The sequence below is a fragment of the Peromyscus eremicus genome, chromosome 16_21 (genome assembly GCF_949786415.1).
Source record: "Peromyscus eremicus chromosome 16_21, PerEre_H2_v1, whole genome shotgun sequence".
Taxonomy (NCBI): Eukaryota; Metazoa; Chordata; class Mammalia; order Rodentia; family Cricetidae; genus Peromyscus; species Peromyscus eremicus.
Genome location: NC_081432.1, coordinates 32,452,557 through 32,480,413, shown reverse-complemented (window position 1 = coordinate 32,480,413; position 27,857 = coordinate 32,452,557). Strand labels below are relative to the sequence as shown.

At 45.1% G+C, this 27,857-nt stretch overlaps 1 protein-coding gene across 2 annotated transcripts; it reads right to left on the bottom strand.

Annotated features, from left to right (window-relative positions):
- Positions 1-1,701: 1,701 nt before the first annotated feature.
- Mfsd9 (major facilitator superfamily domain containing 9) lies at positions 1,702-24,475 on the bottom strand. 2 transcript variants are annotated; one of them, XM_059281759.1, is made up of 6 exons: positions 24,203-24,473; positions 20,037-20,124; positions 18,662-18,705; positions 14,558-14,687; positions 11,194-11,403; positions 1,702-5,713 (listed from the first exon to the last, which is right to left on the bottom strand). In XM_059281759.1, the coding sequence occupies exons 1-6, from the start codon at positions 24,335-24,337 to the stop codon at positions 4,938-4,940; spliced, it is 1,383 nt and encodes a 460-aa protein (XP_059137742.1). In that variant the 5' UTR covers positions 24,338-24,473; the 3' UTR covers positions 1,702-4,937. The 2 variants fall into 2 exon arrangements, with proteins under 2 accessions (XP_059137742.1, XP_059137743.1); XM_059281760.1 differs by lacking the exon at positions 14,558-14,687 and having other exon boundaries at positions 24,203-24,475.
- Positions 24,476-27,857: the final 3,382 nt, after the last annotated feature.

The window sequence follows — 27,857 nt, the reverse complement described above, 5'->3', positions numbered from 1 at the left end:
GGACTTAGCAGCCATCTTGGTTATTACATCAACTGTGCTGACAATGCATTGCCTGTGTTCTTCTTGGCCCCACTGCACTGAGAATGCAGTTCAGATCTGCCAAAGTGAAGCTATAAAGCGCTTGCTGGAAGCGCCAAGGGGAATGCTTACAGCTTGGGACAAAAGAATAAACTTGTTGGTGAAACTGTGTATTAGGATAAAGAAGTTCATGCCACATTTGCTCTCGTACCTCAAACTGGAAACGTTATAGTGGTTAAGACGGGAAAAATTAAATTGGTATCTGTTTAGGAAAAAACAGGCTATGTGAGGTTTGACACTGCCTTAGGAATCTTAGAATGAACATTTGGCTGGTGGGTGCAAGGGCACTTAGCAGTGAGTCCTAGATAAGCCTGAAGAAAGGTTACTCCATGTTCCCAATTGCCACCTTTCATTTTAATTGTATTCATTTTCTTCATGCACTGAAGGATTTTTATTTATCAAGATATAATAGTTTAAGTCGACTGATAAAAATACCATTTTTCCATTATTGCCATCAAGAATTTTCATCTTCTATCATTCTTCTGTGTGCCTTTGTTCTGGTTTTTGTTGATGAAACACCATGATGGAAAGCAAATTGAGGAGGAAAGTGTTTATTTAGTTTGCACTTCAACACCACTGTTCATCACTGAAGGAAATCAGGACAGGAACTTAAACAATGCAGGAACCAGGAGGAAGCAGCTGATGCAGAGGCCATGGAGGAATACTGATTACTGGCTTGTGTCCATGGTTTGCACCCCATGGCTTGCTCAGCCTACTCTTATAACATCCAAGAACACTAGCCCAAGGATGGCACCACTCACAATGGGCTGAACCCTTCCACACCAGTCACTAATTAAGAAAACACTCTCCAGGCTTGCCTACTGATCTTATGGAGGCAATTCCCCTTTCCCAGATGACTCTGGCTTGTGTCAAGTTGATATAAAACTGTCCGGCACAGGCTTCTCTTCTTGGCCTCCCGATATCCATGCATCCATTTGTCCCTCCTGGCTCATGTGGATCACTGTTCCAATGCTCATACTACTTTCTCAGCATCTATGTGCCTCCCACCGCAGCTAGAGGATCTTACTAAAATCTGTGTGTTTGGGAGCAGTGGTCTACATCACCTACAAAACTAAGCTGCTGAGCATGGTACGTGAGCTCCCCATCATGCTTTCAATTCTATTCAGTGATTCTCCATCCTAAGTGTGTTAAGCGTCTGGACCTTGGGGGTCAAGGCATGCAGCCAGGTAGAGAACCAGCATTATCTTGCCCCCTTTGGTGGGCTTCAGGAAGAACTACGCACAGGTCAGTGTCCAGGTCACTCAGTTCATGGCTGAGCCTTCCAAATATGCCTTCCTGGTTCCCATCTTTTTCTCATCCCTCTGACCTGAGCTGGGCACCTTATGCTCTGTGGGAAAGCTACGCCTTCTGAAATAGAGTTCCACAAGAGAGAGCCCTATTTCACAGCATCCACTTATGGCTAGCATGTTGGGGGTAGGTGGGTAAGCTCCCCTTCATAAACAGTCCAGATCTCTAAAGCAAATTTCCATACAGCTCCAAGTTAAAAACTACATGAAGGTATTTTTCACTTATACAGGAACAAGTGCATGTGGCACAACCTACTATTTTAGACAAGATTATGGATGATATGCAAGAGAATTTAAAGAACATGACACACACACATTAACTGAGAAAATTTAATTTCCCTGAGATTTTATCCCATAAAACATATAAATTCCACTCACCAGCCCAGTGGCTGTCAAAGCTTTCTGTGTAAACAGATCAGCTAGACAGCTCCTCAAAGTGGTCCCTAGCAGGAATGTGCTGGGGCTGGACAGGACATGGTGGTCTATGGACCACGATTTGAACGAGACACCAGACAAGATGAAATGTGAGAAAACATTTACCAAAGGAGACAAAACAAACAAAACAAACAAACAAAAAACAACCATCAGATTAACAAATCACTAAAGTCACTAATACAGGATAATAGTGTTTCTCTAGATATTGGTTATTCTGGTTTCCAGAATATCCATGTGTCTTATTAATTTTAAAGCCTCATTAATTTTATAGGTTTGACTTAAAAAATAAAGTGCTATGGTTTTAAGTGCTATGGCTACCATAAGCATTTGTAAGGAAAACTGACCATCTCTGAATGTGCCAACAGTCTTTGGAGTAACGCTTCTGAAACCTTACTTCATTACATCATGGTAATCATTCATTTATTGTCCTTTTGAGCCTAGTCTCCATGACATTTAGATGCTGCATGATGCCATGCTTTGGTCTCTTAAGAGTCCTTAGCTGCTGTGTTTAATTCACAGTGGAAACACTTTAAAAGAGAACTTTTCTTTTTGGAGCCAAAGAGGAAAAGATAAAAAGTACTTTCAATTGTCATAAATAATTGAGTTTATCCCACCTACAACTCCTAAAACTACGGAAACACCTTTTTCTGATTTATAAATAGTAAACATTAGTTATGAAATACGAGTGCATTAAAATGCCACTCACAATTACATGTTATGTTAGGGTGAAAACATATACTAGTGGAATAATCAAGAGGATGAAAAGGAATGTGAATTTGGGCTGTTTGTGAGAGAGCGGCCCCTAAGCAATGCTCCTAAACAATCAATGTAACCCCAGTGGTCCAAAGGCTGGTCCACGTGAGTCTGTGAAGCTACCTTCTGGGCCACTCCTGGGTGCTGGTGGAGTGGTGGCTTAAAGTTACAGAGAAGGACACATCCACACTCCCAGTGCACCAAAGTCAAATGAAATAAAGCAAATAAATGGCTTTCAAAAGCCCCAGTACAGCCTGTCTCTCCGCAGCCTGGGATGGCCCTGACCCTTTCTATGTACAGAATGTTCTCATGTTTCCCCTTCACTATCAGCACTTTAACATCAGAATAACACAATTCCTCAGAGGCCCAGCTTCTGAGATCACAGATCTTCCCAAAGTCCAAAGTGATTTAGTCCCAGAGAGTAGAGAAGGCCTCCCAGAAAGCTGCTTCTAGTGCAGACTGACTTCTGAGTGGTGTGAAAGATGGTATACCACAGTTGTAAGCAGTAAGTTTAGGGGGCATGTCCAGTTAGCTATTAAAAACTGTAGTCTCTAGCTTTTACTTTAATAAAAAACTAGTACATTGAACAGTGCTCCTTCCCCTCTATGAGATATGGCCACTGGTGCTTAAAACCCCAGACCTGGCTTTGCAAGGCCTGTCCATCTGTGTCTAGGGGTAAGCTCAGCATCTAGTTGTTTACTGATGGAGAATGAAACAGGTTGGTTTAAGTAAAGCAGCTACTCCAGTCTCTGGGATTTTGACAGAGAAGCTACTTTTGGTTTCTGGGTTTAGCAGAAAACCTGCCCTCCAGAGGGGTGACCAGCATGTGATTAACATAGCACCCATTTTTCAATGGGACACTGCTCCTTGCATCTGGGTCTTCCATCCTTTCACATACCAAGTTGCTCTCCCACCACCGGCACCTCTTTGTAGCGTGCTGCCTTCCCCTGGTAGCAAACGTTAACTTCACTGGCCCAGGTGGGAAGAGAAGCCATCAGAGTAAGCTTTGGATACAGCCCCCTGGCAGAGTTGTGCTCAATCTAAGCTTTCCTATCTGCAGCTGACTTCTGGTGGTCTGGCTGGCATCCCTGTACAGGTGAGGACTGGCCATGGCCATCTGGAAATGACACACCCTCTCTAAAATGCCCTCTGACCAGTCTTTGTCCCCCATTGGCCCAGTTCTAACTCTGCTTCTTCAAGTGGTCCCAATCCATTCTACTCCCCTTCTAGTTTCTCACTCCCATCCCTGCTGGCGGCCATGTCAGAAGTACAGCAGGCGGGAGCTGAAGTTCAGGTGCCAGTCCACCAAGAGGAAAATCTCTGATGGGTCAATCTCATTTTAGGCAAGGCCATGAGACTCCAGACTATGAAACAGCTTTTGCTTCTGCTGTATCTTTGGTATCTGATATACTGTATATGGTGTGGGGAGTCCCCCACTACTTGTATTGTAGTGTGTTTATCTTATGATTGCATCTCAATCTAATGGGGGCATTGTGATCTGTGGATTGTCAAGAAAGTGATCATTCCTTAAGTCTTATAATTTTGATGAATGAAAATAATATTTCATAGCTAGGCCTATTGCTACACGAGGCTTGTGAGTCACACTTAAGAAACTGCTTTAAGTCACAGCTCAGATTTATGATTTAGAATAACATCTGAATCCAGGAGCCAGGCTCGCTCAAATTCTGTCGATCTTTATGCTGAGAATTGCAGTTACAGTTTTCTTGTATATCATTAGGTGAAACAAAGCTTCAAAGGAGCTTTAGATCAGACCAGGTGCCTTGTTAATGGTCTTTTAGATAAACATTCCCAATTTTGTTCAGCAAGGACACACAGCTGTACTATCTGGCTAGGTTGTAAATACAAAGACAGCCCAATTATTGCTAGCTGGAAAATGGTCAAGTCCTTGCACCCATTTCCTGACCTCAATTTGTGAAAATATATTCTGACTTGTCAAGACTGGAGAAAATAATTTGACTCTATAGCCCCAAATGAGGGCTGCAGGTGTTCCTGGCAAATAAGAAGTTACAATCTTTACCTTTGAAATGTGACCTTATGATTCTTACACTGCCTGAAATAATTGGTTGGGATATATAAACTGTAAAAAGACATGGTAAGATGGAGCAATGTAGTAATACAAGGAGCAACAAGAAAGAACAATATGAGTGTACCAGCATGAGAGGAGCAGCATGAGAATAAAGGAAAGTAATCACCAAGAAAATAGGGGTGTGTGTGTGTGTGTGTGTGTGTGTGTGTGTGTGTGTGTGTATTCTTCTTCTCCTCTCAGATAGAAAAAGTCTAGTTATGCAATGCTGTGGCTTTTTCTTTAAGCCCTTCCTGCAGCCTGGGGCTTGGTCCTCAAGACTACAATACATAAATACCTGAATGAGGTTTGTTTAGTGACATGATTAAAATAGCCACCAGGGCTAAAGCAGCACCTAGGCTTGGGGGGCCACAGGGACTGATCTCCTGGGCTACTCCTGAGAGGAGAGGGGCAATGATACGGCCCACGGCAGTCACAGACTGGCCCACACCTATGACAGTGCCACTGGCCTGGGCCCCACCAGCACTCAGCTGGAGGTCGGTGACGCAGGTTCTCCCGATGGTGGTGGAGAAGGACAGAAGTGTTGAGGAAAAGACCACCACACCCATGGTGGTGGCCATGGAGTAGAGCAGCAGCAGCAGGCAGGTGAGCGCACTAGAGTGCAGCAGGACCATGTGGGAGTTGTGCTTGTACAGCCGTAGGATGGGCCCCACAGCGAAGCCAGCCAGGGCACCCAGGGCACTGGTGTAGCTGATGAGGTACCCCGTGGTCTTGGGCCGGACCCCGAAACGCTCCTCCAGGGCCAAGACGTAATTACTATAGTACAGCATGACAGCCACCCCCATCAGCAAGCGCACAAGAAACACGTCCCACAATGAGGAAAGTAAGAGGCTCTTCATGTCCTTCAAGGCTGACATGACCTCAACCCAGGGCCTCTGTACTTCCTTCTCACTCCTCCTGGTCCTAGGGGTGGCGGCTGCTCCCGGCAGTGTACCTTCTGACTTTCTGGGTGCTGTAGCTTGCTTCTGATCCCAGGTCCAACCATTCTCCTTGCTGTTGAGGTCTGTTTCTCTCCAAGGTAACAGCCAAACAAGACCTAATGACACGGCAAGAGACCTGTTAACACAGTGTGCTGAATGCCTACAGTGGCTCCCTGGGGGATAAACGAGTATCTGTATGAGATCACTCACCTGTATTTTACACTACATTTACTTGGTTATTAATTCCAGCTTCCCCACCAGTCCCACAGTTCTGCTATGGCATCAGGACCCCTAGCAATGGACTCTTGAGTTCTGTAAAAGCTACTGAAACTACATGCAAAACAGTCACTGTCTTCTTGGCTCAGGTGCTGACTTATGCCATCACTTCATAGCTATGCCCTTACATGCACTAAAGTGTACTTGTAAATGCTTTTCTCAACAAAATTTCCTAATTATCTGTCTACCCGTCCACTCATCTATCCAAGTGTATGAGCATACACAGTTCACAGGGTGCTTTTCCAATGTGCTAATGACACCAGAAATGCACAAATAAGTCAAAGCCCTGTGAAAATCCTGCCCTCATAAAACCCAAACCTAAATGGAGATTTAGACAAGTCAACGGGCAACTGTCTTACAACGTAAGGGCCACGTTGAAAGAGGGGCAGAGGCTGGTAGTACAGCCATGATGGGCCTTGGCCAGTGGCCAGGAGAGACAGCTGGACAATAGTAGCCATCAGGAAATACCATTTGGCTTCTTTTCCACCCAGGGCCACCAGGTGTTTTCAAGGGTCACACTTGCAAAACCACAGAGTGCCACGCACAGGGACCACGCCACTTAGCCTTACCCAGCACACATGATCGGCATTCAGACAAGCCAACCACTCACCCTCCTGACTGTCATGCTTCTGCCTTGAGTCTTTTAGGACTTCTTAGCAATCTATGCTAAAAAAAATTTCTTAAAGTGGAACTTATGTTTTCTATTCTAAGACACTCTTCCAAGTATATCCTTAATGGTCTTTCTGCACTCTAAGTTCAGTCTGGCCCAATGGCTGTTCCATGTTGTTTTCAACCACCTCATGAGCACATGGCTTTGTCTAAACACTGTGTAAGGATTTCAGCCATGAACACTTTTATGACAAAAAAAAAAAAAAAAAAAAAAGAACCACAGTTAATCATAGACCTGGGTGCTTTTTAATCTATTCTTATCTCTAAGAGGGCCATTTTATCAAAGAATCCTCATAAAAACATAAAAACTGCTGTTGATAGTCTCAGTCTCAGAGATAAAAGTAGAATTAATAAAAGAAGGGATGGAGGATGTAGCTGAGTCAATAGAGTGCTTGCCTAGTGTGCACAAGGCTCTGGGTTCCATCCCCAGAACCACATGAAGTGGAGATGGTGACACACACCAGTATCCAGGGGACAGTTGGAGGTTAACCTGGGCTACAAGAGACCCTGTCTCAAAATCATAGTGGTGATGATGATGCTTGGGCAAAACCACTTCTGTGCAAAATCTCCCTGGTTCCTGCAGCAAGGCCGTGAGTGTTGCTAGCAACATTAGACTAGGTAAGAAAACCGAAGGGGCATTCTAACAGCTCGCGTTAATAAACAGCAAGGCAGGACGTGAGCGTGGGTCTGTCTGTCAGACATCACAGCCTGATTTCTCAGCTGGAAGAAGACAAGTTAGAGCAGAAGGTGTGACGGCAGCACGGGAATGAGAAAAGCAGGGACTACCTGGGTGGAGGGCACCAGGACTTTGTACCTAGCCAGATGGTTTTCCCATTCCTCTGGTGTGGAAAATTGCTTCAGCATGCCTAGTCCCAGATGTTTCAAGTAGGAAAAATAGATCTCTAGTACTCCAGTTACTATGCCTGGGAATGTGTGCAACTGCACATTCCACATCTGCCCATATGTTCAGGCTGAGGTAAAATACCAAACAGCACCATCACTGGGATCCAAAGACACAGAATGTGGTTCTCCAAACAAAACAGTCACTGCCTTCACCAGATCAGTTGTGTCCAGTTGCAAGAATTCATCATACACAGACATGCACTCATGCATGCATGCCAATAACAATCAAAGAGAAGAAGGAGCTATCAATTTGAGTGAGTAGAGGGGACATGGGAGGGCTGGGAGGAGGGGGATATGGAAGCAGCTGGAAGGAGGAAAGCAAAGGGAGAAGTGATATAATTATATTTTAATTAAAATGCATTTTAAAACAATTTTTTAGAAAATTATTAAACTAATTAAAAAAATCACTATCAGATTTTACTGACTGTAGACACTGCATCATAGAAAGAAGGGTGGGGGGTTGGTCTGGATTCCTGCTTGTGATTCCAAGACTCCAGGGCTCCTCCAAAATCATTTGTGTGCAATTCCACCTCAACTGCACATGCCATCATGGGTGTCAAAGGAGGTGCTAGGCCATCTAGGCTGGGGGAAGTTAATTAGGAGGGTCTCCATTTATGTAGCTATTGGAAGGGAGCATCCTCCATGCTGGATGAAGGGAGCATCCTCCATGCTGGATGAAGGGAGCATCCTCCATGCTGGATGAGGGGAGCATCCTCCATGCTGGATGAAGGGAGCATCCTCCATGTTGCATGAAGGGAGCATCCTCCACGCTGGATGAAGGGAGCATCCTCCACGCTGGATGAAGGGAGCATCCCCCATTCTGGATGAAGGGAGCATCCTCCACGCTGGATGAAGGGAGCATCCTCCATGCTGGATGAAGGGAGCATCCTCCATGCTGGATGAAGACTTTCTAGTCTGGCTGCTTACATCCACTCATGCTACTGCCAGTGGTCCTCACTCATACTCTGTAGTACGGAAGCCCAACAACACATTGGCTTTCCAGATTGATCTTTGGTGGAACTGCACTTGCCTTGTTGTTGGAACCTTTTAAGGAGGGGTAGACATGCTTTAGTCTCCCCTGAGAAGAAAGTCTCACTACAAAAAAATCTCCACGGTCACTTTTGGTTTACATGCTTGTAAGAAATATTAAATATTTGTCTTTTCTATCAATACTATAAAACTTAGGTTTATGACCAGGAATTCATATCTTTTTTATTTTCTCCTCCTTGTACGACCTATATGCAAATGTTTTAATCTCCCCCTATTGAGTAAAACCTTTGTTTACACCAAGTTCCTACTACATTCTGCGATGAAACGGATGCTTTCCCCTTCATTTCCTTTGCACTGATGTTTGGAAAGTAACCAATGGCAACAGGCTGTACGCCGCCTTTCACAAGGTTCCCAGCAAGCATCAGGGCTCTCTCTTGGGGGAGGGTGCAGGTTCAGATCCCGAGAGAAATTATCAAGTGGTTCTGTCAAAACTGAAAATAAACTCACGAACCTCACTTCCAGAATCTGAAAGGAGCCAGCATGGAACTAGCTGCTCATTATTAGGCCCCAAGGTGAAGAAGGTTCAAACCCTTGCGGTAAAGCGGCATATCATTAAATGGAAAGGCAGCCAGACAGTCTGTATGGCTTTTCTCATTCATGAAACTGTTTATTCAAGACCTGTCCATGTCATGGTCTCCTGCCAAAGAGGAAGAAGAGTCTTGGAGCACCTAGTTCGCTTCACAGTGCAGGGGGTCTTTCTTGTTCATTGAATGCTGTGGAATATGTGCGGGGGCCAGGAACAGCGGAGAGAGCATCTAGTATAATGCCTGCCCTTGCGCAGGATGTCGTAGAACCGAAGCATGAAACTGAAACAGTAACAGAGTTTTCAAAGTGCTGTGAAAAACCCTTAGCTATAGTTTTATTCAGAATGACTGGGCAAAGACGTCAAATGAAGCAAATGTCTGAGAAGTGAATGACCAGAAGAAGAGGGTTGGGAGAGACACATGACAAGAAATGTGCCCAGCAGAGAAAGTCAGGGCAAAGCCTTCCAGGGGGAGCCAGCCTGCACATGTGAGGTAGGCCAGGAAGGCTGTGTGGCAGTTCAGGTGGGGGAGAGAACATGGCATTGTCCATCACTGTGTAGGAGGAATAAAGCATGTCACAACCCTGAGGTCTGTGGCAGGAAAATTCATAGCTGCTTTTTTTTTAACTTCCATATTTTATTGACAAGTTTAATAGATTAAAAATAGAGATGTTTTCATATATATTATAATAACTAATACACATTGTACAAAAAAATGGAATTGGTCCCTGTCTTCTGCCACACACAAAAATGAGCTCAAGATGGACTAAAGACGAAGGTAAGACCTACATACGTAACACCCTGAGGAAAAGGGAGGCAGGCAGCTTCTGAGAACTGGGTTTGGCATTGATGCTTCTAGGTATGCTACCAGGAGGACAGGCGATAAAAGCATAAAGAGGCAGTGGACCTACAGTAAACCAAAACCCTTCTGCACAGCAGGAGAAACGGTCTCTGAAGTCAAAGGGCAATGTAAAGAACAGATGTTATCTGCAGATCCAGTATCTCATTTTAAAAAAAGGTAATGTTAAGTCAGACAAAACCCCAGCATGGGGCCGGGAGGTGGACACGAAGTCCCACTCCAGGGGAGGAGCCACTACTGGTAAGTGCTGCTGGCTAGGAGAGGAGGTTTGCTCTAGAGGTGTGGCCCCTGCTAGGCCTAACACCCCCCAGTGAACTGACACACTGAAGAGCAGATATGCAGCACTAAAGGGGTTTTTGTTTCAAATGAAGACACAAGCTGGTTGAGTATGGAATGGGGAGTGGATCTTGGGAGAGATGAATTTCCTCAAAATATAATGTATGAAATTCTTAAACAATTAAAATACAAAACTAATTCATTTATTCTGAAGAATAAGTGTTTCCCAGAGAGTACATTGGGAAAATTATCAACATTTAACGTTTTGCACCATTGCCTATAGCCTACTTAGGTTTCACAGTTATATCCAAAGTATTTCACATGTGTAATAATATAGTGATTAAATTTTTGTAACAATATTAAAAAAATAAGTTAGCATCCAAGCTATACAAGGTATTCTTTCAACTCAATAGCAAAAAGGCAAAACACAAGTTTAGCAAAGGACTAAAATGCTTCTCCAACAAATGGTAAGCAAAATGGCGCCCAACATCACCAACAAACGGAAGTTCAAGTCAAAGCCACAGTGAGTTGTTACCTCCTCCTCTAAGGGGATTATTGAATAATGACAACTATAAAATGATGAGAGTGAGGATGCAGAAGAAAGGGAAGCCGGCATAATGCTGGTGGGGATACAGACTCGTCTAGTCACTATGAGAGCAGTAGAGAGGATCTTCAAATCAACATTCATTCTTGAACAATGACTCTGCCTATTCTATTATTATTATTATTATTATTATTATTATTATTATTATTAATGTGTGTGTGACTGTATGTGTCTGAGTTATATGTACACAGTGAGGTCCACAGAGGCCAGAAGAGGATGTCATACTCCTCGGAGCTGAAGTTACGGATAGCTGGGAGCTACTCATACAGCTGCTGGGAATCCTACTCTGGTTCTCTGCAAGGGCAGCAAGAGCTTTTAGGCCCCGAGCCATTCCCCTAGCCACAAGTCAAGTCGGCCTACTCTGTATTAAAAAAACAATCACAAGGCTTCGATAGAAATGGGTAGACTAAGTGTACATGTTCAACAGTCAACTCACCAGCATTGAGAAGGAAGACAGAAGAGCAGATGAAAGCCGTCACATAGAATCCGCCATCCAGCTCTGTCAGATATCCACCAACCATGGGGCCCAAGATGAAGCCTACACCCGAGGCTGTGTTGAACTGTCCCAGTACAAGTGGCCGCTCCCTCTCTGTGACCAGGTCAGAAAGCAGTGCCCTGGAGATGGAGAGGGTGTGTTTAAAAATACCTGCAAGGGAGAAGAAATGTGCTCTGTAACTGTCTGCACTCTGGAGGAGCAGACCCCTCTGGGCTACTCTTCCTCTCTGAGCCAAATGGAGTGCTTGCTACCATTTTCTCTGGACCGCTAAGGCCTGCAGGACTCACGCCATGATAAATGGAACCCAGAGCCAGCACCATAATAATGGTTAGTTGTGGTGGTATTGTGTCTACAGTTGGTCACCTCATCTCTAGCATTGAGTGTCTTGGACTTCAGCTCTGATATGGCCAACAATCCTTGTCATCCAATTGAAATTCCTGGTGGCTGTTAGGTCTCGGGCAGTCCAAATATCCAGAAATGAGCGTCAACACGAGCTACAGGAAGATTTCTGGCAGTTAAATAAAAGCCAGAATTCCTCAGGAACTTGTGAAACCAAAACCAGTCCCCATCTGCCAAAGGAGTCATTTCCCTTACCTCTGGCAGACGGGGCAAATGCCACATGTGGTTGGCATATTCCAAGCACATGCTGGTCTCCAGCTGCCCCCAGTATCCTAAGCACCTGCTATACACTTCAAAGTCCACGCTGGCACCCTACTCACTTCTCTCCTCCTTTTCTAACGGCAAGGTTTCCCCCACTGCCCCACCGTTCCCACTGTACTCTCTCTCCTATCTCTTGATATCTCACTGTCTCCACTATTCTCCCCTCCTCCCCTCACCCTGGCCGTGTCCAGTCTGCTGGCCATGTTCAATCTACCTCTTTCTCTCTCTTCCCTGGAGGTTTTCTCTCTTTTACCTATAACGAAAACTTTAACCGTACAACGGGATGGTCAGGTTGGCAGTTTACTGTGCCCCCTAGCCTACAGTGGCTTCCTCGGTTACCTGGCTACCATGCTCTCTCCACTCACTCATGGCAAACGGTGACTGCACACCTGCCCTGTGCCCCCACTGATCCTAACCTGGGGATAAAGCAACGAGCTTAGCAAATGAAACAAAAATGACAAACAACAATAAAACAAACACCAACAGCTAAACCCGCCCTCATGGAACATGCGTTTGTCTTGGGGTAAAACACACACTATATTAGGAGGTCATGAGGGGTATAGGCAGGGATAGCAGAGAAGATACATGTGAGAAGGAACGTGAGGCATTTTCATCTAACCAACACCAACTGCCACACCCGAGGAAGACACTAGTCAAAGATGGTGGCTTCATCTGACCAATGCCGACCACTTCCTACTAGTCTTGAGACCTGTAAATCTGTCTTCCAACTCCCTGATGGCTTCAGCATGACTGTATGCTCCACAGGATTATTTGACATACCTGTGAGGAATACTTAGGAATATACTGATCAACCCTGGGGAACGGGTTGCCAGCCACTTCGGTTGACATGTAATACAAACTAGTATGAGCTCCCTGCAGATCACTGCCCATCACTCCAAGCTGTGACGACACAGTGGCTTCTGCTGGCCTCCTTATAGTATCTCGTGTGGCCCAGCATGGTGCTGCCACACTGAGTCGACTCCAAGTTTCTGGGTCACAATGAGAGTATGTGCACTGGACACACCGGGCAGCTCATCTGGGAACAAACTGACAAACCCCTTTTACAATTACATAGACTCTTTGTAGCCTTGTTTTCTGAAGCATGAAGGAGGGCTGGGGTGAGAGAAAACTTTCAAGATTTCTTTGAGGGACTTCACGAACTTCTTTGAAATGATATCCATGTTAGGGTAACCTTATGAGGGAAGATGACTATCGGGAGAATGTCCCAGAAACAAGTCAGGGGAGGGTTCTTTAGAGGTTGGCAACAGAAGAGCAGATGTCCAGTGCAGGTACAATGTCGGGACAAGTTTCAGGACATAGGATCTGAGTCTACACCTGACAGCAAAACCAGAAAACCTGGCAAAGTTCCCAGCGTTCCCTCTCATTCATGATCCCCAAACACTGCGAAGGGTCAGGTGGGGATAAGAAGGAATGCAGTATTACTCCTGTCTGCGAAGATCACGATGTTCCTATACTAGGAGCACAGCTGTTTGGACCAGGCCACTCACACTAAATGAAAACAATCCCATCCTCCCCTTAAATCTCTACCTGTTTTGCAAACAAATTCAGGTTCTCACTCATCTCCCTCACCAGTTTGTAGAGAATTAGGAACAGGACATAGCATAGAATTGTGGAGTACAGTGAGGTGTAGTACTGAGAGACACATTGTGAACCAAACAATAATACAATAAATGCAATGTCAAGATGCATGTGAACAGCCTTAACTATAATCTCGAATGGACTGGTGGGCTTTGTTAGGATTGTGGACCACACTTAGAGAACTTCTAAATGTAAAACCACCAATGGCAATGTAGAAAGGTGCCTTCAATAGCATCCATGTTCTGAATGCAGGCCAAAGAAATGGCGTGATGATCTCAAATGAACTGATTCTCACTGCATGCTAGTGGTAGAGCGCTCTACTCCTCTAGGAGTAGAGCAAGTAGCTAACTTAATCAGAACAGATGTCTGGTGAGGCAGCCTTGGGACTAGGGTTGCGAAGTCTGTCCAGGCTACACTAGCTAAGGAAAGAAAATGGGTGAAATTTGGGGCTATGAATGCTAAGAAAGGCAAGGATGGATACAGTTTCCACAGCAGGTCCCCACATACCACACACCTAAGGATGCAGTTTCCCAGAGTGGATAAAAACATCTCAATGAAGATGAAAGAAATTTCAAGGTGTGAGAAATAGTCAAGAACAGTCTGGAAGGAGGAGAACCACCAGCTCCAGGTCCTCTTAACATAGTACTGCAGATTTCCAGAGGGCTGCAGCACAGCTACTGAGCTATGTCTCAGGGTGAATCACAGTGCTAGCCAAAGACATCTCACATGTTCTTGATTGCCTGAACAAACATGGAGAGGCAGGGCAATGGGAAAGAGACAGGTCAGGTGCAGCAGAGCGATTCACACTAACAAGTCTCTGATAGGCTTTGTCACAGGCTGTGATAGGAGCTTTGGGTAAGTTACCAGAGGGTCTGCCCATAGCAAATGCTCAATAAACAGCAACCACTGGTCAAGCGGTTACTGCCACCGTCATTATGGCAGCCATTGGTCTCTGCAGGTAAGCTCTGATTGAAGAGGCATTATCAGGCAGGCTCAGGTTCACATAGGGAAATACACTTCTGGGGGAGGGAGTTTCAGAACTCACCCACAGGGACTCTAGCCAGTGTAAACAGGAACACGTTGGTGGATACTCCAAGGAGGAGATAACCCAGGGCACTGAGCAGAATGCACACCAGCAAGGAGGACCGTCTTCCAACCACATCACTCCAGCAGCCCTAACAGGAACAAGCAAACGTCTCCAATAGCAACCACCACCATACAGATACCAGTACATTATGGCCCGAGGAAACGTCAGGGAGCTGGATACGGATATGGTTCTGCCATGGCACGTACCACACGTTATTTTCTCTAGCCATCCCACAAGGTGAGTGAAACAAAAAAATGCCACATCCAACATGATGCCTGACGATCCAGTAGCTGAGAAATTCAATGGGAGGTGAAATTCCCAAGCCTCCTTTTTGTCTTCATTTTTATTGTTTTATGAAACTACACTCCTCTCAGAAACCAGGTTGTTAGAAATTTTAAAAAATACTGAAAAAGAAAGTGAATAGGAAAAAAAAAATAACCATCATGGTCCCAAATCTATGCAATCACAGGCCAGAGTGGGAGAAAGAGGGCCCAGAGTGGGTGGCGTCCTGCCTAGGGTGGAGGGCAAGCTGGGCAGGGGTCTAGACCAGCTCTCTGACTGTTCTTATACTTCCTCCATTCCCTCCCAGCCATATGCCAGCTAAAAAAAAATATCAAGCCTTGTAGTGGATGAAAGAGCTAGTCAGAGTATGGGAAGTCACCACCCCAGGGTTTGTCAGCCTGTTAGCTCTTCCTTCTCTTCCTCCTGTATAGAACATCCCCAAGGTGTTGGGGTCTGAGTAGCTCTGAATAAGGAGAGCGAGAGCAGGAGCAGCAGCAGTAGCAGCAGCAGCAGCAGACAGGTGTCTGGTGGCTGTTCAGACCCATTAACAGCTTGCCACAGCAAGCTTCGAGTTCTCTCTTTCCACTGGGAAAGTAGCTGTTACCAGCAGGCACATACCAATCTGATCAATCAAAAATAATTCAGCAAAACAGGACGTCTTCATCCTGAGCACCCCCCTCACCCCAACACACTGAGACTTAGAGTGAGGCCTTGCTTCAAGAAAGTATATCTGCCTTCAAATAAAGCCCACTAAACACCAACTGCAACAGAGCACTGACACCCCCTCCCCCCAATGACCTTTGGCCACTGAGCAGTGCCCTGTTCTTCCTCTGCCCTGGCTGGGAAGAAGCTGACATTGTGTCCTGCTTCCTTCAAGACATAGTGAGGAGCCACCCTCCCCACCCTCCCCAGTTAATCATAGAACCTCAGCCCACCTTTCTTCTTGCCAAAAGCCAAGCATACCTGATCACCTTAGGAAGTCTAAATGCGTACTTAAACAAAGATATAAATGGTTACTAAATCCTTCACAGTGCTCTGTAAAACATTCCAATGGTAAGTCCTCCCAAACACAGACATCCTACAAATGTCATCAACACTCCCCCTCCCCCACCGGTCTGGTCTTTACTTCAAAGGATTTCAGAGATTCCTCCACATTCTTCCAAGCATGAGGTCACCTTGTGTCATGGGTTAGCAGCATAATCAGATAGTTCTACACCCTGGGCTCCGGGCCAGGCTGTCTGGGTTCATCCCTGAACACTTATCACTCCCTAGACTATGACCTGAGACATAGGCTAACCTCACTAAACCTCAGTTTCTCCACCATTAACATCTACCCCAGGAACTATCTGCCCCCTCAACACTTACTATAAGCCTAGAACGAAATGAGGGTTTTCTAAGGAGGGTCAGGGAGGTCACTGCTCCTGTCTGACTCCTGGATAACCCGTAAAGACCTCAAGCCACTCTCTGGGGACAGTTAGGAGGATTAAATGAGATACTCTGAACAGGGCCTCACATTTATACATGCTTGATAATGCTAGTTATTTTTTATGAAAATGCATAGATTTAAAAAATTCACCTAATTCGACAAAGCATCTTTCTTTGTAAAGACCTGTTCTTAAAATATTTTTATAAAATGTATAATTAAAATATGTATCTGTACTAATGAAATTATTGGTTAAAGGGGGCATTTTAACTAGGTATCCTACCTTAAAATTCTCTAAGGAAGGTTTTCATTAAATTCCAGCCATATGATATATGAGATGTACTTTCTAAGTAAAGACACACAATGAAAGGTCAATATAAAAGTGCAGGTATGGGCAGAGCCCACAATGAAAGCTCACATTCGTAAATGCCAGTTCTCTGCCAGTTGCTCTGATAAGCACTAGAGATAGAAACCAATTGATTAACCATGCCTGATCTTCATCCTAAGAGGCCAGAGGTCAGCAGGAAGGAGGAGAGGAACATTGCATGTCTGGTAAGCACTAGAGATAGAAACCAATTGATTAACCATGCCTGATCTTCATCCTAGAAGGTCAGAGGCCAGCAGGAGGAAGGAGAGGAACATTGCATGACTAGCCTGCACCATCGACTCTGCTCCGAGATCTGAGATCCAGACACAGGAAGTCTTTGGGACTGAGTTTCCAAATGAAGCAGCAGAGTATTTGCTAAAATTCCCTAAATCTTCTCCTCACAAGAGTGTGAAACACACATCCTGACTGACAAGCGACTCTAGTCATCTATTTATTGACTGTGTCCGAGGAGTGCCCAGGGTGGAGCCCAGCATGCTAAGCAGGCACGTGAACACCACACTACACCTCAGCCCTGTTATTCACCTTTTTCTGCCAGCAAAGGGATGGCTGACAACTTTTAGGAAAAAAAAAAAAATTCATTCCGGAATCTGACATTAGGTGATGGAGTTTAATTACTTAAACCTTGAGTCTTAATTTCCTCCGGTTATAAAAGGGAGGTATGTACTGGAATGTTACAAAGTTCAAATGAGAATAGACTTGAGTGTTACGTAAACTTAACATTTTTAAAGGATGTATTTATTTTTATTGTATGTGCCTGAGTGTTCTGCCTGTACAGATGTCTCTGTCACAGTTGCATGCAGCGTCTGAGGAGGGCAAAAGGAGGCATGGGATCAGGCTAGGCAGAGTGTATTTGAGAGGCAGACAAATCTCTGTAGGTTCAAGGCCAACCTGGTCTACTAGGGGCTTCCAGGACACAAACAGTTACATAGGGACGACCTGTGTTAAAGAAAGAAAAAAAAAGGCCATTGTATTTCCTGGAAATCCCTGGAGTTACAGGCAGGTTTGAGCTGTCATGTAAAGCTAAGAACTGAGCCCGGGACCTCTGAAAGTGCCCCTAACTGCTGAGCCCTCTCTTCAGTATCTACCAGTTCAGTGTCTTAAAAATTTGAAAGAAAGATAAATCAGGGAGTAATTGTTTCCCTATTGAACAATTTATTGCAGGATTTCATTCCATTTCTTTTAAATTAACTATCCCTTAACAAGGAAGCGCTAGGGAAAACACAAGTTCCCTAAATGTGAGCTGCTAGCCAGCTGATTCGATCGGCCGTGGCTGCCCATCTATGAGAATAAGTAGATGACTCCTGAACCTCCTGAACTGATGGATGCTGAGGTCTCCACCATGCCCACAGCGGGCTGGCACAGGGAGACAGACAGGGATGCTCAATGACAGTCTCTGGATGTCAGACTACCAAATGGCTGGGAAGAGGGAGAAAACCACCTCTGAATCCCTCTTCTCCATTTTTTCCGGATGTCTAACCAAACAATTAAAATGGTTTCTACCAAGTGCTCTCATATATATAACGGGGCACTTAGCTCAGTGTATATACACACTTCCATACTGGAGGCTAGCAATGCAGGTGGGTTTGACTGCTGTCGATAACTTGAAGCAAATAAGGGGTGGTAACTTCTGTTGACACTTTTTTCTCCAATACAAAAATCAGCCCTGAAGCACAGGGACAGCATGCTATACATGTAATACCCCTTCTCCCCAAGGTGTACTAGTGGCTTGGTGTGCCCCGCAGAAGAAGCCATGTCAGTCTTTGAAGCACACATCTTCCCATGGGACAAAGAAGGGCGGAGGACAGGATTCTACCTGTCTCCTATCTAACAAGGCTATGCTTTCTAACCACCTGTGCATCCACTACTCAGTAACCCTCAAGCCCTGCATGTTATAAGCACCAAGGTGGACGACCCACAGTGCCATGTGACTACGTGCTGGAGATGGGCTGCCAGATAGGGGACAACTTACCACAAAGGTGCTGGAGAAGAGCTGCAGAATGCCATAGGAGGAGCCTGAAAGCCAATCACATCGGTAATATTAGAAAAGGCAACTGGGCGTGGCTAAATGGTTGTGGTAAGCATCAGGTAGAAAGTGGCAGAAAACTAACCGGAAAGGGCATCTTCAGGGAGCTAATTTGCCCTACACCTTCCTGCAAAAAATTTTAACAGTCTTCAAAATAAAATGAGAGCAAGCAGGAGAATGAAGGCAAGGGCCATTTAGTCAGAGCGACCTGAACACAGCCCTGCTGTCTTAGCTAGTGAAAATCAGAACCCCGGAAAACCACGGCCGGGTGCTGAATTTTCAACACCATCTCATAGATAGATCTCAAGCATTTTAGAGGTAAGAGGACAAGGGAGGCCATTAGATCCACAAGTGGAAATGCCAGAAGTAGTACAATAACAAAGAGTAGTTAAAAAATGAGCAAAATTTAAGGCCGGGCGGTGGTGGCGCATGCCTTTAATCCCAGCACTCGGGAGGCAGAGGCAGGCAGATCTCTGTGAGTTCAAGGCCAGCCTGGTCTACAAAGTGAGTTCCAGGAAAGGCGCAAAACTACAGAGAAACCCTGTCTCAAAAAAAAAAAAAAAAAAAGCAAAATTTAAAATGAAGAAGCTTTAGTTATATAACAAAAGTTCTTTCTCCTCCTCCTCCTGTCTGGCTTTCCCTAAAGGTCTATATGCTACCAGGTGGTCAGCATAATTCAATGTACATATATTGAGGGAATTAATAAATAGAGAAGAGAACAGGCTACAACAAAGGTGCTGTAGAAAACTGCCCAATTTCTTCTCCAACTTGTGAAGGATTCAAGGGCCGTGAGCATTAAAGGGTTTTTCAGGATTGAGCATGCACAGTTCTAAGCCCTGGATACTCCTGCCTCTTTCACAGTTCAACAACTTTGGGACAGAACTGCATGCTGCATGGGCAGAAACTCCATGGGCTTCTGAGATGTGCTGGTGGTGTGGGAGGCTTGGAACTGGTTTCCCAAGGTGACCACTGAAACCCTTGGCCATCAGGTATGACTTCCACAGATTGCCCCTTTGGTCTCATATTAAGTCCCAGAACTATGCTTGTGGACAGGAGGCCATGCCTCGCCTTCGACATACATAGCCCAAACTATCAGAGGCCCAGGAAGCAGAGCTTCCATCAGCGTGGAATGTGGAAATCACTCAACTATCAAAGCCCCTCTGAATACAGGTGGTCTGGGAAAAGATGAACTCCATTTACTCCAGGGTGATACTTAGAAATATTCTGGCAAGTCATTGCATTTCCTATTTACTTTTGGGTGAGTTACTGTCAGAGGATTGGAAAGTCGGTGTTTTGCAAATCAACAGTATTCAACACTTACACACCACTCCAGCAACTGCAGGGCTCACTCCAAGGGACTTGACATGAAGGCTCAACAGTGGGACAACCATACTGACACCAAACAAGTCCTGTGAGAAACCAAAGTCCAAAGAACTCCAGTTAGGGCTGAAGCTCAGCAGGATTTCAACCGGTGATTCTAAAGCTGTCGGTCAGTTGCCAACATCAAACCCATATCTAAACTTCGCAGCCAAGAAGGAATCATAATAGTAGGCCACAACAGCCAGGTGTACCATGGAATCCAGGTAAGTCTACAACCCCTGAGCTTTCTTGACCTAGGATCAGTTTTCACTGCAGCCTCTTTGTGATTGGCCTGAGGACGATGTGCCACGGAAGCCCCTCCCCTGAAACAAAGCAAGAAAGAACTGAAGAAACCCGGTGTTATGTGGATAAGGAAGGAGGGACTGTTTCGGGTTTTTGCTTCAGTAAGAACCTCCAGTTACTGAAAGGAACTAATGGACCACAGCCTGTACTTTTTGAGATGGTCTTACTACGGAGCTCAGGATGGCCTCTTGCCTCAGCCTCCTGAGCACTGATATTACAAGCGTGTTCCACCAGACTAGGTTTTAAGATCTAACACCTGTCAATACCTGATAAGCTCAGGGAAGCATTGAGGAAGACAGAAGGTTGGCGAACTATTGATATCCAGAGACTACGGTAATTATGAAAATACAGGCTCATCAGCAACAGCTGCTGATATCATTTTAGCACCTTATGAGTCTAAAAGAACTCTTTAAAAAAAAAAAAAAAAACCAGGAAAGCTGGTTGCAGACTCCTTCTTCTCAGGAAGTTGGAATCTAAACTCTCTTCTCCTTTACTACAACGAGCAATTCCTTCCCGATCCGTACTTTCTACAGAACCTTCATTTTCTTCATACCCGTTGCAACCATTCGTAAGGGAAGTCAGCTTGGTGGGGCCACCTAACCTTTCTCTGGGCATCGGCATTTCCCAATGGAAACTGATGAATACTTTCAAGCTTCGGGGCCTTTCACAGGGAATGAAACCCAGTGTTTGTCTGCTGGTGGGTTATCTCAATGAAGATGGACTGTCACCTGCTACGGGCTGGAAAGAGGGGACAGAAATTGACCAAGTGTCTAGAGAAAAGGGGATAAAGTCATAGACCTTAGAACCGTAGACGGACTTTCTTTTCCACCTCCAGCCCCAAAGAATGACAGGGAGATTTATTAATTATGAAAGTTTGGCCTTTAGCTTAGGCTTGTCTCAAATTAGCTCTTATAACTTAAATCAACCCGTTTATATTCATGTATGTTCTGCCTCATGGCTTTTTGCCTCTCTTCCATCTTGTACCTCCTATTTCCTCTCTGCGTCCTCTGGAGCCTCTCTCCAGGCCTATATTCATCTCTCCTCCTTCCGTTCTCTCTCCTGGACGTCCCACCTATACCTCCTGCCTAGCTATTGGTTGTTCAGCTTTTTATTAAACCAATCACAGTGACATATCTTTACACAGTGCAATCAAGTATCTCGAAAACATTCTCCTGCAACACAGCACCATCTTAGCAAAATGAGCCAAATGCATAAGCTTACTGTTCCCCGTGAAACAAATTAAAACCTCAAAATGTCAAGAGCTAAAAGTAGAACATTTGGCAAACGACTTCTCTAATCTCATGCCCTTCCTCTTCCACTTAGAAATCAGTGTCTCAAGCCTTTGGGGTCGCTCAATACATGAAAGTGGTAACTAACTTGTGCATAATACCCCTTGGATGTTACTTAATAAGTCAGCATTAGCTCCTTCAAAGATATATAAAGCTGCATATGATCAAACTCTTTACAACATTTTTCATTGAAAAAAATCCCTAATCTTTTTAAAAAAGTATTTGGAAAGCATATGTATTTCCCTCAAGATATGCTAATATATTATTCTCTTGAATCTATTATTACATTTCTCAAAATGTTCTATCAGACTAGATTTACCATGTGCACAGCATATGGAAAGCATAAGCGAGGCTGTGACTATCCAAGTCTGTGCTGGAAGGCTGCACATAATAAATGATGTATGAACTACTTGATTTCACTGTAATTTTCAAACTATTCTCAATTCTGGCTCCTGGTAGTTGATGATACCCTCTGGGTAAAGTCTGGATGTTCCAAGTGACAGCCTGAGTCCTTTTCATCTGGCAAAAGTAAGCTAGGTGCCCTCTGCAATAGAGCCTCTGTGGGCTGGGGATACACATCACCCCAGGTGGGTGGCATCTCAGTGGGCTGGGGATACACATCACCCCAGGTGGATGGCATCTCAGTGGGCTGGGGACACACATCACCCCAGGTGGATGGAACCTCAGTGGGCTGGGGACACACATCACCCCAGGTGGAAGGCACCTCAGTAGGCTAGGGATACACATCACCCCAGGTGGATGGCATCTCAATTGGCTGGGGATACACATCACCCCAAGTAGATGGCAGTCAAAAACCTTTCTCAGAACAAGGCACAATCACTACCTTTGAATTCCAAATAACTAGACCACACACAATGGAAGTAAGCAACATCTATATCCTAAAAACACAACCAAAAAATAAAAAAAAAAAAAAAAAATGAAGGGTGGGGTAGGGGGTGCAGCTTGGTCTCTCAAGTCAAAGGCATGGAACCTAGGAAGGGAAATTGTGTGTCTCAGAACCTGAAAGCTCACTGTAGACAGAGACGTCTCTAAGGCATGATCCTCAATGTCTCCTGGCTCTGTAAAGAACATTAGGCACTGTTTCTTTAAGATTCTAACAGCTATTAATTGAACGTCTACCAACTGACCAGAAACTGCCTTTCTGTTCCTTACCTACATGGTTCTGCATCCTAACTCCTAATTCTAGAGAACTATCAGTCTGGGAAAAAATAGGAGGCTAACTTCATCTGGGCAGAGAACAGTTCCTGTTTATCAGGCCCAGTGCTGATCAGATACTAGCCACAAAGCGTCTCCCTTTGACCTTTCAACTAACTGGATCCTTTGCCTGATGAGGAAATCCTATGGGGTGCTTCTTCAAGCTGTTGCCATTGACGAACTTCTAACCAGACCTATTGAACCAAGCAACCAAACCTATGCTTGAAAGAGGAATGAGGGTGAATTAGGGTCCCCCCACACACTTTAAATGGTCCAAGATTACCAACTTAACCTTACTACTAAGACTGTAAAATTCTCTGAAAGCAGAAGCTGCCTATGGCATCAGAGCTCCAGGGCACGTACCACATAGCGGGCATCCAGAAATTTCACGAACATTAAATTAATAGGAGAATGGATGGTTGGAGAATGACTTCTTCTTAAGCTTCTCATTTGTACTGGCTGGTTTTTGTATGTCAACTTGACACAAGCTAGAGTCATCAGAGAGGAAGGAGCCTCAGCTGAGGAAATGCCTCCTTGAGATCGAGCTGTAAGGCATTTTCTCAATTAGTGATCAATGGGGGAGGACCCAGCCTATGGTGCGTGGTGCCATCCCTGGGCTGGTCCTAGGTTCTATAAGAAAGCAGGCTGAGCAAGCCATCGGAAGCAAGCCAGTAAGCAACTCTCCTCCATAGCCGAGTTGCATCAGCTCCTGCCTCCAGGATCCTGCCCTGTTTGAGTTCCTGTCCTGATTTCCTTCAGTGAGGAACAGCAATGCTGAAGTGTAAGCCAAATAAACCCTCTCCTCCCCAGCTTGCTTTTTGGTCAGTGTTTCCACGTAGCAATAGAAACCCTAACTAGGACGTCATTCTACAAGGGAAAGGACTACTTGTGACCCAAACCAATATACACATGCATGTAAGTTAAACCAAACAAAAACACGTGCCATTTTGCCAGAAGGCAGTTGCGTGCAATTCATTGTGACTTTCAATTTCAAACTTCAAGGCTGCCCGTGTAGATGGGGTTATCAGCAGCGACTTCCCGACCCCTGCTGTGGAGGAAAGGCCTGTGTCCTTAGCGTACTAGCTGCCTCCAGCAGCCTTTGTACTCTGCCCTTGCACCGGCCGCTGCACACAGCAACTGGAATCACCCTCCAAAGTGGCTGGGTCACGGAGCCACACCTGAGGTCACCTGACAGCACAATTCAGGTTCCGGGGCCGGAGATGTACAAATCCCCAGGAACTCGAGGGAAGTGCAGCCCTTCCAGTACCCCTTGTCTTACACAGACTCAGTGCTATTTCCCAACCCCAGGGAGGGCACTCACCAAAAAGCCTACCAGGTAGAGACATAACAGGAAGCCGCGGGAATCCACTGCACCGGAAGCTGCTGTTGCAGTCGCTGGGGTCTCCGAGGCCAGCCCCTGCCCGGAGGCCGGGCGCCCACGGAGACCCAGCTCCATCCCCGCGCGGGCCGGGGAGGTGGAAGCCCCTGCCGCCTGCAGGCCACGCCCCCGCGGTGGGCACGCCCAGAGTTTGCCCCGCCTAGAGCGGAAGCGATCGGTGTGCGCCTGCGCATAAGGAAGGCCGTAGCGCGGGCGGGCTGCTGGTTGGCTGCTGTACCGCAGGCATCCTAACTCGAGAACGTTGACAAACATTTGTGACGAATGATGCCATGTTTCCTTGCTCCCTGGTGGTGTAAAGCAGGAGGGAATCGTGTCATTTTGCTAGTAGGAGGTTTCCCTCAGTGGTAGCCCTCTCTGGCTTGAAGGATCACAGACCCAGAGCCCTACCTCCTTCCTCTTTGGCTTGACAGACTTGGAGCAAGTTAATTAAGGTGGCTGTCGAAGCTTTGCTGTGCGCTTGAAAAACCATGGGCAGTAATGTAGATCTGAGAAGTCTAGATCTGAGAAGTCTATCCAGGATTAGCCAGCACCTTGTCGCCCTGCAAGGGGAACAGGACAGAAATGGATTCTGCGTTGGGCTTATGGCCTCATAGAGTAACAGCACAGAAGGAGCGTGAAGAATTACGAATGATAAACGTACAGTAGAAACATACACGAAGTTATAGGACACATGGCATATGGGAGTGTGGGCCTTGGTGTGCAGACCAACGAGGTAGAGTCTGGAATGATGTAGAGAGGCTCTTTGGAAGAAGCTAAATCATCCAAGCTGAGAAGAGTTGCAGCAAGATGGGTGTGACTTAGACATCCGAACAGAGAGATCTGGAACAGTCGGGGCTTCAGTCACCTAGGACCTGAAAGGCCTCAGCAGAACTCTGTGGTTTCACTCTGAGAGCTATGAAAGGATGTGAAGTATTAAATAACATACCATGGCAGGTAGTAAACTGTTAACCATTCTTAGTAGCCCCTCTTATTTCTCTGTTTGTTTGTTTGTTTATCTTTATTTATTCTTCTCTCATATAATACATCCCAACTGCAGCCTCCCCGCCTCCACTCCTCTCAATATCTACCCCCCACCTTCCCTCTCCCCCTGATCCACTGCTCCTCTATTTACCTTCAGAAAAGAGCAGGCCTCCCAGTGATATCAACTGAACACGAGTAGCTCTACTTTTAGTGTGTGTGTGTGTGTGTGTGTGTGTGTGTGTGTGTGTGTGTGTGCATAATATGTTAATATCAGATAAAAATGCCTTGACCTGTAGGAATCCTTGGCTTGGCTGTGGTTGACTGGCTATGGGATCTGTGAGAGTAAAAACCCAGTGCCTACTACAGAATTTATGTTTTAATCACTGAAGAAACTAGAATTACTAGTTCAAAGTCTGACTTGATTCCTCACAATTGACAGGAATCACACCCACACTCAACTAACTCCAGTCAAAACAGAGCCTTCTGATTGGAGAGACCAGCCAGGATCTTGTAGCATTCACAGGGCTCCAGACTGTAAACCTTCGCACTTAAAAATCGCAGCCCTTTAGGAGTGTGACTGTGTTAGTTAGCTCTCCATCATCACAGCAAAGTGCCTGAGAGAATTATAAAAGGAAGAGTTGCCTTAGGCTCACAGTTTGGAATTTTTAGTGATAATATACAGGGATATGGGTTCAGAGAGCACTTGCTAAAGTGTCCAGGTTCTTGTGTCCCAGGACAAAGGATTGCACAGGAACGTACAATTACAAATAGAAACAGAAAATTTATTGAGGAAGGAAAAAGAAGGGGCCTCTTGATGTGGAGAAAAGCCTATGCTCAAAAGCACCAGGCCGTGAGGCTTGTGGATTCATGACAGTTGACATGGTGTGTACCTGGCCCACATTTTTATCATGTGGGCTTTACTCATTCAAGCACCATTTGTTACACATAGCCTGGGTGGGGAGAGTTTCCAATCTTTTTTTGTCAGCTGGCTTCTTTCATATCTTGGTGTGGCTCTTTCAGGTTCCTATTCTTCTGACACACTAGTCGGGGCTCACTTGACCCTGTTGCTGATAGCTTGTGCAAGGCAACACACCATCGGAGCAGAGTGTGATAGAGCCAAGCTATTACTTCATGGATCTGAAGCAAGAGTGAGCAAGGAAAGTGCTAAGGTTCCACAGTCTTACTAAGAGCCTTGGAGGGACATGCATGGTGCAAAGTGTGGCACTGGCAGGCTAGTGTGAAAAAGAATGCTCTGGGGTGGTGAGAATTACGAGGAGGAGACATCATCTTTGAATTGACACCCATACTTAGGGTCTCAGAATGCTGTTATGTTCCATCAGTCAAGGCAGAATTATTTTGGGAGTCTCCTAGTCCATTTCCCCAGATTCAGAAATCTTGAAGTTGAAATCGTGGCTTAATTTTATTCTGTAACAATTATACCAAGTGCTCTAGTCTGCTTTCTCTTGCTGTGATAAACAAACATGACCAAAAGCAGGGGGAGGAAAGAAAATTTCAGCCTACAGTTACAGTACATCATCTAGGGCAGAGGTTCTCAACCTGTAGGTTATGACCTCTTTGGGGCTCACATATGAGACATCCTGCATATCAGATATTTACATTACAATTCATAGCAGTAGCAAAATTACAGCTATAAAGTAGCAACAAAATAATTTTGGGGTGGGGGGATCACCACAACATGAGGAAATGTATTAAAGGATCACAGCATTAGGAAGGTTGAGAACCACTGCACTGGAGAAAGCCTGTGCAGTTATGCAAGCCACTCTATTATTTGGGCTGCATAATTCAGTAATGCATGATGCTCTTTGTAGGTGTAATTCTGAATGGTTTTATTAAATAAGAAACACAGAGCCAAATGCAGAGTTAAAAGCCCAGAGGTCAGAGAGCAGTAGCCAAAAGCTAAGACCACCTTCTTACCACCCACTGCCGCTGCCGTCTTTCTGAGAAAGAGACCTACTTCCTGTGTGTCTGTCTTTTCATTGACTTTCTGTTTTGTCTTCTCATTGGTTGTAAACCCAACTACATGACCTCCTCATCACTGCTTGTCTATACAGACCTCCAGGTCTCTATGGTTGGTATTGAGATTAAAAGCGTGTGTCTCCATGCTGGTGGTGTCCTTGAACACACAGAGATCTGCATGTCATGTGATCAGAATAAGGGCTTGTGCTACCGCTGCCAGACTTCTGCTAAATGGCTTGCTATTAGCTCTGACCCCCAGGCGCTTTTATTTATTAACATACACATAAAATCACATTTCAGCACAAATAAAATATCACCATATTTCCCCTTTCTATTCTAATAAAAAGAAAAAAGGAAAAAAGTGATAACTAATATAAGAAAAACTATACACAAAAAGTACAATAACTATATACAATATATACAAGCAATAAATACCTATACAATGTCTAGTCCATTTGCATTTGACAAATTCAGAGAAAATAATTCCATTATCTAGCCTATTTTGGTAAGTCCAAAAGGTACCTGATTCACTTTCTCTCCTAACTTATATTACTAACAGAACTATCTGTAATTGTTCTTCACAGTGTTGCCTAGTTTTTTTGTTAAAGTCATCTAGTATGAGATGCCCAGAACAGTTCTC